General features: G+C 44.0%; 2 protein-coding genes across 5 annotated transcripts in view; both read left to right on the forward strand.

The window, feature by feature from the left end:
• STK38L (serine/threonine kinase 38 like) overlaps positions 1-3763 on the forward strand; it is a 67537-nt gene extending 63774 nt beyond the window's left edge. For all 3 annotated transcript variants that reach the window (XM_031443902.2, XM_064479142.1, XM_031443904.2), the window contains one exon: positions 54-3763. In XM_031443902.2, coding sequence (XP_031299762.1) covers positions 54-181 — 128 coding nt within the window. In that variant the 3' untranslated portion in view covers positions 182-3763. The remainder of the gene's footprint in view (positions 1-53) is intronic.
• Positions 3764-8799: 5036 nt separating this feature from the next.
• Positions 8800-12647, forward strand: part of BMAL2 (basic helix-loop-helix ARNT like 2) — a 58016-nt gene continuing 54168 nt past the window's right edge. For both annotated transcript variants that reach the window (XM_031443899.2, XM_064479143.1), the window contains exon 1: positions 8800-8855. In XM_031443899.2, coding sequence (XP_031299759.2) covers positions 8819-8855 — 37 coding nt within the window. In that variant the 5' untranslated portion in view covers positions 8800-8818. The remainder of the gene's footprint in view (positions 8856-12647) is intronic.

Raw genomic sequence — 12647 nt, forward strand, 5'->3', positions numbered from 1 at the left:
GGCATTTTCACTAATGAAATTCCTTTGCTCTGGGTTCATTTCTCTCTCTCTAGTGCCAAACAGCACAGAACCGGACTACAAATCTAAAGACTGGGTTTTTCTCAATTATACCTACAAAAGGTTTGAAGGGTTGACTCAGCGTGGCTCTATCCCCACCTACATGAAAGCTGGGAAATTATGAATGCAGGTCACCTTCGCTCACAACCAAGAGAACTCAGGTAGCTGCATCACCAGGCTTGCTTGGCGTAGATGACAAGACACTGAGTTGACGGCGGTGCTTCTGACTACAAGGGGAAATTCTGCAGGACTAGGATTTCTAAGACTACTACAGGAATTGGTTGGCAGTGCCAGCTGGCTTTTTTTTTTTTTTTAATATTTTATTGTTTTTGTTAACTTTATTATATGAAGGTACTGGAATAAAAGAAGCGTACATCCCTTTCTAACCGCACTGCCTACATGCGTAGTAGGGTCCATTCTGCCTGTGCGTGCTGTGGCTTTGTACTGTAACACCTCTAATCAATTCAGGAGAAACACATATCATTTAAAGCGGCGTAGGCTCACCTATAGGTAACCCTGCAGTATTGCTGTTATACTGCAAATCTTATGGGTCTAGATAATCAATAAAACAAAAGCCATCTTCCATAGTTGGTATTAGAACACTTGCCCTGTGGGTTGGGACACCTGTAGAATATGTATGAAGACAATTTCTGTAATGGTTTTAAGAAGTTTTAAAATGGAAATACACTGGTTATTTAAAAAATAGAGTTTATCATCATGTTATTCCACAAGCTCCACAGTAGGGAGTGACAAGTTTATAAGAAGGAGGAAGTTTGACACCTTCACTCAAGCACTCCACTAATATATTCACTTTGCATTCAGAAATACTGACGACTTTATATACGTAGTTGTATACTCATAGGGAAATGTACTGTATTATATAAAGTGTAAAGTTGCTTTTCTTGTGACAAAAGGACTTCTTTTTTAACCAGAGGACATGGCATTATTTTAATTTGATTCTGGTGAGTTGAATTTAAGAAATGACCACGAAGGCTGCCTGTAGAACTAGCGTATTTTTATTAAACTATTTTTTTAAATGTCAAACTTCGGATCATGTAAATGGACTTGTAGAGAACAAAGAGCTATTTACTTTGGTTTTTCTAGAAAGTTGTTACATATCATGGCTGGTTAACTTTGATTTCTTTCGAAGAAAACCTTTCCTTTGATAGCACTTGTATTATTGTGCCATTATTTTCCTATGCTCCAAATGTACCAAAGATCCTGAACAGAGTGGATGTTCACAAGTGAGGAGAGTCTCACTGTGCTGTGCGAACGCGGTCTTCAGACGTGGCCGACCTTTGATGGAGGCCTGCGCATTCAAGGGCAATAGAGTTCGCGTTTAGCTACATCGCTGTAGTTAATGTAAATGGAATTAAGGAAGTACATGCAGGCCCCGGGGGTCATGATTAGAGGATAGGGAGATGATGTCAGCATCAAATTTTGGGGATATTTCCCTAAAAAATAGTCTTTTCTAGCTCACCATTTTAATTTTAAAATGACTCTCTGAGGTTTTGGTTTCATCAATACTAGTGGAGGAGTAACACTTGATCAAAAAATGGCCTAATGTTTGTCTACTAATTGGTAGAATTTTTTTTTTTAAAGATACAATTACAGCCATTACGAATGGTCTGTGATCCAAATGTAAAATGATCATTTATTTGTACAGATGTTCTTAATGGGGAAGAATTGCATAGGATCATTATGCAAATCTACAAAAGCTTTTATAAATGTTGCTGCTTGCTAGGGAGCACCACAGGGTTGCGGTAAGGCCATCCTGAGGTTTTGTTGCCCCCGCCCCATTCTCCCCTTCCAATCCTTCCCTTTCTCCCTTCCCTTCCCCTCTGCCCTCCTCCTCCCTCCTCTCCCTCCCTAGTGTTTGTTTGATACTTATTATGTGTTCATCTAATAGCTCATCTCCATTTTTCTTGTTTGGATCATGTGGCTGCATATCTAGGAGAGAGAACTATGATAATTCTGGGGTTATCTCAATTTGACTAACTCTGGGTTTTCTTACTATAACTGCCTCTAATTTTTAAAAATCTTTAAAATCTTTAAAAAACCTGCTCTATTTTATGAGATTTTCTCATTCCCCACCTTTAAAAAAAAAAAAAAGACTGTTTTGCTAGTGTGATAGTGAATGGGTTAAGTTACGAGCATATTGCAACATCTAATATGGTAACTATTCTAGTATAAAAAAATTTTCATTAATTCAAGTTAGAGAGAGATTGATATAAAGGAGCTGAATTACCTAGGTTTACCTTTTAATTGAATAAGAATAGAGCATTTTTTATTTCCATCTCCTTATTCTTATTAATAAGAAGAACGTGGGGATAGTTATGGTTGCTTGGCAATGGAAGGGCAGTTATGGAAAGTTTGCTTTGTCTGGAGTCTCATCTTTCCCTGGAGTTAACAGAGTGATTCATAATCTTTGGGGTTTCCTCCTCATCAAAAGCATTTCTTAAGTGCCTATCTAAAAGCAATTAAGGACCGTGTCTGCCCTTTGGAAGCTGAGAATTTGATTCATGATGCAAATTAGCTAGATAATTTGCAGAACACCCCTGAGACTGAATTTTCTCTATAATATACTTCCTGTACTTCAGGTGAACCATTTAATTTAAATGACAAAACCCTATCCAATCAACTGAGCATAATGACGTTTTCTTTAAATTAGACTCTATTTTGAATTAAAGAGTTTTGTTATAAACTGTGTGTTTTTGGTTTTTCTAAGTATATAGAAAGCTTGTATAATTCAGATTTATTGATTTCCTGATTTAATGTAGATTTTGACTTTTTTATTAAAAAAAACCTTTGTATTAAAGCAAGTTATGTTATTTTTCTTTTATTCTTTTCTTATTAACATAGCTTTAAATCTTTAAATTTGTTGAAGCAGCATGCTGCCTGAAAATAGGGGATTTCTTATACATCAGCCTTTTCTGAATGGAACATATAGCTGATTTAATAAGCTATAAGTTGAATGGAAAATAACACGTGTGGAATATTCAAAACTGTCTTTGGTTGCTAAGGCTTAAGATAGGGTCTCGTTTATTTCTATAATGGCATACTTTTTCTGTTTTTTAAACACCAGCGTATCTTTGTGTAAATCTGTAAATCTTAAAATATTTTTAAGTACATTTATTTTTGGCGTTTTATTGTAGAAAACCTTTAGACAATCAATCAATCCGTATCTTCTGGTAGGAGAAATACGTATCCATCTTTCAGTGATCTACAAACAAATGAATTGGGATTTAATCCTTAGAGAGGTCCCTGGGTAATAAGCACGTTCTCTCTTGGAATTGCTAAGATTCAGAACGTTCAAAGTAACTGTTTTGCTACAACCATGATTATTTCCTCTTGTCTTTATCTAAATTTTACGTTCTCTGTAGAAGTGCACTTATTTCTGGAAAATTTTAATGAAACACACTTGGAACAAATATAAATACAAGACACTTGGGACTACTGAAGATATTTTAGATTTTTATGGACAAAATGTGAGGCAGATATTGCTGCTTTAAAAAGGACTGAAGTAATAAAAATAGATCTTAGTTATTTTTTAAAAAGCAATATAAATTATTCAGCAGTTGTCTGGAAAAATAACCATCAGGCTATGGAGTTCTGTGTTCAGTTACTGAGTTTCAAAAAAATGTTTTGGTGGCATGAGGCCTTTTTCATTGAAGGTAAGAAAAGAATAAAAACTATGTTTATAATATTTCTGTTGGTGAGGTTTTTTTGGTTTTATCTTCAAAGTTTTCAGATAGGTGTTATCCAAAATTCAAGAAAGGCGGTTTTGTAAATGTACCCAACTTTCACACTGAAAGATCACATCAAGAACAAAATAAATATTTCATTTCAATTGTGTTATGTTTAAACAATCAGGACAGTTGTATGGGTTTATATACAATTCACACATGAGGCTGAAACCAATTAGTAGGCAGAACTGAAAGAGAAAATGCTTCAAAGTTAAGTTGAAAAGGCCTCAGAATAGGTGGAAGTTAGTGATGTAAGTCCCCGGGGCTCAGGTACCCTGGCATCTTGTCCTGTGGAAGACACTGATGGCTCATCATGGGTCTCTTCCTACTGAGCTCAGCGGGAGCCAGCTGGAGTCCTGCTCGCCCGAGACGAGCTCCCCACCGCTCCCTGACTGAGGTCACATCAGGAATGCCGTTGCCAAGACAAGGTGTTGAAAACACTGAATCTCAACATTTGGACCTTGGAGCAAACTTGGACAGTCATCTTCCAAAAGCATCTTGTGATTAAAAAACTTACATTTATATACAAATGCTTTCACTTACATTATTCATTTTGGTTTTTACTACCACTCTTTGAAATAAGCAGAATCACTTATTTCACAGGTGTTGCACACGAGGCTGAGCATGACTTACCCAGTACGGGTAGTAAATTGCTCTTGAACCCACGTCCGGTGCTCCTTCCACTCCTCCAAATCATAGAGCAGGTTTCATTGACAAATTACCTCATGTGCTTCTAGACCTCAGAAAAATACATGGGAAGCTAGTGACAGAGTTGTCACTTTGGGTGCTTTTGACTGCCACTCCCCCCCAAAAAAAGTATCAGAAGATGCGAGTAAAAATAGCTTCACCAATAAGGAAAATGAGTAACACTAAGACACAAGATGGGAACCTTCCAGAGGAGTCAGTTAAGCATCTCAAAAACATCATCAAGAACATCGGTTCTTTGCACTTTTCTGCTTTGTCATCCTCCAAGTGTTGGCTTTGTCCTTGGTCTTGTTTTCTCAGAGGGATGAGATGGCCACGGGCTCTGAAGATCAAATCCTCATGCAACAAAAAAGGGGAACTACTGGTTGTTCATCCTCTTTTTTTTAAGAGCAAGGAAAATCTCCCTCAGGAGTATTCTAAGTAAAGTTAACCCCCACATTCTGTTGGCCATGATTATGTCATCCATCCATTCCTACAACAGTACCTGGTCTGGTGATTGGTTTAAAACTAATCAGGATTCCCTCCCTGGTACTAGGCTGCTGCTCGCCTAAAGCCCGTGGGCACCTGATACCAGAAGCAAATTGGAGTTACCTCCGAGATAATTATTAAAAGGGTGCCACACAGGTTTATAGCAATGGTTCTTACCTGAAGCCACTGCACCTGGATTTTTTTGTTGTTTCTGCCATTGCCTATGTGTGAACTGAAAGCTGGTCCATAAACATCTTTCTTGACCTATCCAGAACAGGAGTACTGAGTACCACTGTGCTAGACCATGGCTCAGCCGCTGGGGTCCCAGGTTTCTTGCCCTTCAGAGAACCAGGAGTAAGAGTGGGTCTCTGGACATTATACAAATAATGGGCGCTTGGCCCATTGACCAGGGCAATGACTCCATAGATGAAGAGATGCCTGCACAACTATTCCATCTTGCCCTAAGTTTTGTTCTCCCTGAATTTTTCTTGCAATTTTAATTTATTGCTACTTCTGTCCTCTGGCTTGTGGAAATACACACACACACAGATACACAACTTATCCCCTGCAACAACCTAGGCTTAAGAAAAATTCATTTTTGACAAGTTGAAGCAATATTTCCTGTAGAGTACTCAGAGCAACTGTTTCAAAAATCAACTAGGGTGCTTATTTGAAATTAGGATTTAGTGTGTCTTGCCCCAGACCTAGTAAGTCAGAATTTCTGGGATGGGTCTGAACTTAAGCACAGTCTCATGCACATCCAACTTGGGGAACTACTGAGCTAAAGGACAAAGGACACTGGGCTCTTCTAGATTGAAATATACCTGCTTCATCGATTGTCGTGAGAATGTCTATATGAATGAAGTAATGGATGCCCAGGACGTGATGTAAGGAAGCCAGTGCTGACAGCCGTGCTGGGCACAGTGTAGGTGCTCTATAAACATTTATGAATAAATGAATTAAATAACTGCATTTTGTGGGCAGCCAGCCCTACGTTCCATTAAAGGCCAATTTCAAAATGTTTTCACTTTTAATAACAAAGCAACTCCAAAATTATTGAAAAGGAATGCAGATTTTGTAAAGTTGTTATTTTCCGGGGAACTAATGTAACTGAGTTTCTGTTACACAGTGAAGCTCCCCAAATACCCTTTTAAAAGCTCTCAAATTTCCACTCCCTGTGGCAGCTGCCACCACCTCCTTCCCTCTCTCTCCTGAGTACACCCTCCTGCAGTTACCTTCTCTGCTTCTCCTGTCTACAGGCAAGCCCAAGCTGATCCTTCCCGTTCCAGAAATACACTATATAGGCCATCTATCCCTCTAAACACATTTGCCCCCCACCCCTTTCTCCTAACTGCACCCCTACTCGTCAGCCTGCTCCGCACATCCAGGAATCTCACCCAGTGTTCACCCTCCATAGACTGCCGGGGGTTGGGAGGGGGAGTGTTGAGGAAGAAAGTGTAGTTTTAAATATTAGTAATTTAATTATTTTCCTCAGTCACTTAGGAGCTAGTTAATGGGTAGTTGTTACTTACTTTTATGCATCACTGAAATGGTATCTTCAATTTAACTACCCTCTGAAGCAGGTCGATTTTTTTTTTTTTGTCCTGAACTAACTGAAATGTCTAAGTGACCTTCAAGGAAACCCCAACCTAAATTACATTGTTACAGTCCCAACAGGAGGTTGACAAGAAGTGGAATTGATGGTGTGCAAGGCAGTGGTTCCTAAAACCAGTACTGCTCTCGCCTGAGTACTTGTCAGTGAAGCAAACTGCTGAACAAACCAAGTTCCCCCAAGATCAGTGATGCTTCGTGAAGAGCAAAGCCATTCCTGGGTTTTGGCAAGGAAACCACACTGACCCCAAGGAACTATACCATGCACTCCGCAAGTTATGTTTCAAAGCATTTGCTTATACTTTGCCCAAGGAGAAAAACGAAAAGACCACTAGTTGGAAATGAGCAATTACTTTACTATCTATCTGTCAAGATATTATGCGACTCTACCTTATCCTATGAGGTATAATAAATAGAACTACTCTTAAAAAAAAATCATGTCTTAGGAAATAAAGCTCCAGAATGTAAAGAAGTACCAAGTAGAATTAAACTTGAACAATCGGGGGAATACATACTAAACTATGAGAGTGATTTGCCCCCAAGGAATCTTGTGGGTCTAACTTCTCCTTGTGCCTTACATTTCCTGCTATCTTATGTAGGTTCTGGGTTCCTCTCTCTTGCTTTCAGGCTTCTGGTGGCAGTGAATCATCGTTCCTAAGAAACGAGGACTGCGATGACCGACCAGCAAGCGTGTAACAACACCACGGATGAACTCCTAAGAAGGAGATCTGACTTTTACCATCTGGCTCCTGCCGTCTACGGAGAGATCGTGGACAAAAGACTCATCTCTGAACCGCTGTTTGCCTACTGAGAAGAATTGTAAGTGTTCAACCACCTCACAAAGTTGTTGGGAGGCTCACATGAGATGACAAAGAGGAAAATGTTTGTAAGGGAAACAGTCTGTACTGCACATCTCAACCAGCAATTTCACTTCACCGTGAAGGCAGCCAGCCTCCTTGAACACATGTGCGGGTCTAAGAGAATCTCCCCGCCTCCCCGACTACAGTCTGGGTAAACTACCTCAAAACTGCGTACACTTGTCTGGAAAGCCAGAGTCCGAACACGTTCAGGAAACCTAAGCCAGATTTCAAGACTATCTGCTAGGCTGTCCGTAGGATTTTTCTTTCTGAGCTGTCAGCCTAAGTTGGTGTCATGTCCGTGGATTTCGGGTTGAGTTCCAAGTCAAAGCTAGGACGGGGATGTTTCAAGAATGGTTTTGGAGACGTGTCTCGGTGTGTGTTACTGAGGGCAGGACCTCCTCCCACTCCCGAGCAGGAGACCAGTCCGCGCTCAACGCTGCAACAGCTCTCCCCGGGCCACGCCTTCTTCCGCCCAGGAACGCGCGCCCCACACCCGCGCCCAGTGGCCCTCAGGACATAAAATGCAACTAGTTAAGATGCTGTAATGCAGCGCCCTGGTAGGAAAATTAATAGATTTAGGCTGGTTGCTGCGACGCTTTGGTGTTTTCCCTGCCGTTCCTTTCCCGCACTGCCTCTACTAGACGAACTGTAACCAAGGCACCCGAGGGGCCCGTGGGCGGGGAGCCAACCAGCGTATGATGGGGGGCCGTCAAGTGAGCCCCCAAGGATCTTGCTTCTGGAGTTACCCAACCGTTGCAGGATCCCCAACGGCTTCTTCGGTGACCCCCCTCGGTCATCGTACCCTCGTCTCTGCAGTTAAGCCCTTCCACGGCAGAAAAGAAAAGGGGGCCCGGGAAGTCCCGCTTCCAGCTCCCCCGCACTCCCCGCTCCGTAGCCCCCACCATGGATGATCTCCATCCATCCTTCACTTCTCCCCGCAGAGGAACCAACTCCAACCTCCAGAACAGCTGGCAGGCAACGAATCTTAAAGTGATCGTGGAAACCTGTTTTAAATAGGCCGCTTTCCAGAAAAGCTCAAGGTGCTACGTCGGCAGCCTTTCGCACTTTGCCTCCAGCCGCAGGGGTCGGCGGGGCGGGGCCGCCGTGGCTCCTCCCCGCGCGCGGTCCCTTTCTCCCGGGGCGTGCGGGCGAGCCCCAGCCGCACACTCGGGACCCCGGCCGGCCGGGCGGAGGGTCGGCGCCGGCCGCGCGCCCGGGGGGCTGCAGTGGCGGCCGCCGCGGCACCCGGCAGAGCCCCGCGGGTGCCGGCGCCCCAGCCCCGGGGCCGCCGCCTGGGCCGGCGCAGGGCGGGCCGCGGGCGCTCCATGCTGCTCGCCCCGGGGCTGCGGAGCCGGCCGGGTGGCTCGTGCGATGGCGGCGGAGGAGGCGGCGGCGGCGGCGGCGAGAGGTGAGGCTCCAGGTGGGGGCGCGGCGCCCGGCGCACGGAAGGCGCTCGGGTCCGGCCGGGGGGCGGGGGGCGGGCGCGGCGACGCCAGGTGGGAGCGCTTTGCGGGGGGCCCTCGGGTCAGGCATCACCTCCGATTGGCTCCGGGGGCCAAGGGCGTCCCTTGCGACACAGGTGCGGCGCCGCGCCCAGCGGGTCCTCTCCGGGAGCCGGAGGTGGGGAGTGACGCCCCGGGTCGCCGCCGGCTTTCGTAGCCTCATTTCTTGGCCCCAGGCTGGACGTTTGGGCAAAGGTGAGTGGCGAAGTACCATCCACCCCGTGATGGCGAGCAGCCTCCCTCGCCCCCCGCTGGGCGTCCACTTCGCGGTCTGCAGGGATTGCTGCGCGGACTCCTTAGATTTCATTTTTCTCTTGTGTAAACCGGTTGTCATCAGCCATTGAAGGAGCTCGTGCGAGCCCATCGTCTCTGAACTGGAAATGCTCACTTCTGCTCCCCCTCCAAAAACTGCCCCGCGGTGCGGCGGGCAGGGCGCGCGAGGAGGCAGGTCCCTCGCATCTCTTAGCCTCAGAAACGGATTGCACCGCGACAGCTCTCCTTAGCGAGAGGCGGCTCTTGTCTTTTGCCATTACAGCGTAAGGGAAGCCGTCAGTGGAATTTGCTTTGTTTTGTTATATGTATTTTTTTTTTTTAGAGTTTTTGGTGAATGGAGCTGGGAGCGTTGCCATGTCTTTTTCCTCTCTCTAGTATTCGCTGGCGATATTCCGTGGTCTCTTCCAAGGGACTACTCAATTATGGGTTGATCATAAAATATTTGTTACTTAAGACAAACAGGAGGTGACAAAAAAAAAAAAAAACAAACAAACCAGAAATAAAGGAAGATAGACTGGCAGAGAGAAATTCAGGGAAGCAGTTTCTTAAATCTCCACTCTCCTTTTCTAATATTGTGATGAGTTTAGCAATGAGAAGCAGTGCTTTGGAAAATCGAATACAGTTGTGGGGATTTGGATCGTGGGGAGATTTCTAAAATTCTCTTATTTGAATATTTGAAGTCTTTCTGGATGATATTACAACATGAGCACTGGTTTGAAAAGAGAAGGCATTATGCACGGTGTTAAGCTCAGACATCCTCTCTGCTCTGGCTGTGACTGAACTCTGCCCTTTACTTTGTTACCCGGGTTAAGTTATTTAGCCTTAGTTTCTTCATCTGTAAAATGGGGATAATTATAGTATCTGTTTTTATAGGATTGTTCGGATTAAATGAGATATAAATGCATTTAAATACATAAAAAATGCTTCGCCCAGTATGTACTCCATAAATGATAGCTTAATATAGTTATTAATTTACAGTTTCAATATGCTTTGTGAAAGTAATGACTCTTGTTTAGTCTATTAAGAAAGGGTCGTTGCACACAAGTTAAAATTGGCCAAATTTAAAGAATATTTGGGCTTTACTGAAAAAAGGAAGGAGATATGAAAAATGTACCTACTAATTCAAAGAGGGGTTTTCACCAGTTAAGTTTTAAGGACATATGACAACTTTTTGGACAGAGAAGTTTATTGCCGTTTGGCTGAATGCCAGGTGTTAGGTTGGGAATGATCAAAATTAATCTTTCTTGGGTAAGAGGGGCGAAGTTTCAGTGGGGGCTGGGAGGGCCAGCATTTACTGAGGTTCTGTTACGTACCAGGCATTTCATAAGGGATTCTGCCATTAGTCTCACAGCAGCCCTGGTCCCATTCAAGATGAGATGAGATGAGAAAACTGAGTCTGTCCCATGTTAGCCAGAAAGTGGCAAAACTGAAGTTGAAAGCTGTGGCTCCTGCGCAGGCTGCCCTCCTTTTCTGTCTCCCTAGATGGTTGATGACCAGGGCACACTCACTTCGAGATGCTGCTTTACCGAAAGAGGGAGCAAAAAAATATTGTTTCTACTTCTCCCGTTACTGGAGGGAAAAACAAAACAAAAGAGGTGTCTGTATCAGAATCCAGGGCCATTTGAATTTTTTTTTTCCTGGCACAAAATCCCTGCAGATTCCTTTTTCCTAGGAGGTTGGTTGACATGAGGGCCCTCCTGATAAAATATAAATCTAAGACTGGTGGTGCAGAGAAAACCCCTTATGGTTTGGTGTCACTGTTGGAAAAAGTTGGTGGGCCGGTTTTGAAGATGGCCGCCAAAGATCAGCGGGTGTCTAACATAATTGCCTGCTCACTGACTTTTTTTGGCAGGCTTCTGGTAAACACCAAGATTAAGCAAGCTGCCAAGTGACTGGGCGTCCTCCTGGTAAATGATTCCAGAATCCTTGGTGTTAGTGAGCAGGCGATCTTGGGGGTGGGGCAGCCCGTTCCCAAGACTGACTGCCAGACTTAGTCTTGGATCTAGGCATCTGAGGGGCAACTTTGTCACCTTCCCCCCCACTTTTTTTTTTAACAGACTCATGTTTTCACCTGTGATGTTATCAGACCAAATTCTTTTGAGATGTAGGTCTGCAATTAGAGTGGCTTACATTCATTTCTGTGACTCATGCATCAAGAGTTCCATTGATGTCCCAATCAACTTTGCATAAACTCCTCCTGGCCTAGATCCTGAGGCAGAGTTTCAGCCTGAAAGTGCATTACTCAGGATAAACCAGGATGCACTAACGTTACTTTTCACATGTTTTAGGGGGAGGAAAGAGAGAGGAGGAAAGAAGGGGGAGGGGTGAGGGAAGACAGGCTGAAGAGGGGAGGACAGAGTGGGAAGAGATGAGGGAGAGGGAGATGGGAGGAGGAGGAGAGAGGGAAGATAAAAAAGGAGCACAGGGGAAAGAGTGATGAGGGGTGAGGAGGGCTGGAGCTGAGGAGTGGAGGGGAGAGAAGGAAGGCAGGGTAGGGACTGCTATCCATAAAAGTTTGACTCCAGGGGAAAAAAAAGATGTTTAAATGTTTAAAATACATGGGAAAGCCAAAATATGAGTGAATACAGTGATCTCAGTTTACTTTTTCGTTTGTGGAAGACTTCCTGGTTCTAAAAAGCGTGATCTCTTTCTGTGCAGTGAACATTGAGTAGAGCATCCTTTTAAAGTCTCTCCCTGTACATAGCGTTCGGGTCATCATCCACAAGGTAATCACATTTCATTCTGTAGCCCTAATGTCTGTTTTCCCATTTAATTGAAGACCTCCAGTGTGCCGCCGGGACAGCTGAGTTACTCAAGGGCCTGGGATTGGGGTCATTAGTCAGGGGCTCAGTGAGCCGGGTGCCTCGCAGGAGGCAAGTGGTCCCGAGCCATCTGCCCTCCCTGGGAGACAGCGGTTTCCTGTTCTGGTTTTTGCGAGTGTGCTAACTTGAGGGGCTCCTGCCAGATCCCTGCTTCCCCTCGTGCCTCTCTCTTTCCCGGTGGCAGGAGGCTGTAAGAACTTAGAAGAACCTGGAATTTAAGCTCTTAGTGGACCTGGGACCACAGGTGAAAGATGTCCTCTGTAGTAGTGTGTAGTATTTCTGAATATGTACTGCGAATTTACAAAGCACTTAGCTACGCACGCTCCCCTACCCTGTTTTCATCTCTTCCTTGGGTCAAGTCACACTTACTGGTCCGTGATACAATATACTATTTATATTATATCGTTTTAGGCTAATAAGATCTCATTTACCCTGCTCTCAGTTTTTAAACTTACAATGTTTGAAAACTTCTCGAAATATTTAAATCCAGTCCAGTTATATAACATTGAGATTCTCACTTGAAAATACTTAAATGTTGGTTGGCGTGATAGGAAGTTGGTCATTTACCTAAGTAAATTATTGGTATTTCGTTTCTCTAGTCTT

Source organism: Camelus dromedarius, chromosome 25, assembly GCF_036321535.1.
Source record: "Camelus dromedarius isolate mCamDro1 chromosome 25, mCamDro1.pat, whole genome shotgun sequence".
NCBI classification, from domain to species: Eukaryota; Metazoa; Chordata; class Mammalia; order Artiodactyla; family Camelidae; genus Camelus; species Camelus dromedarius.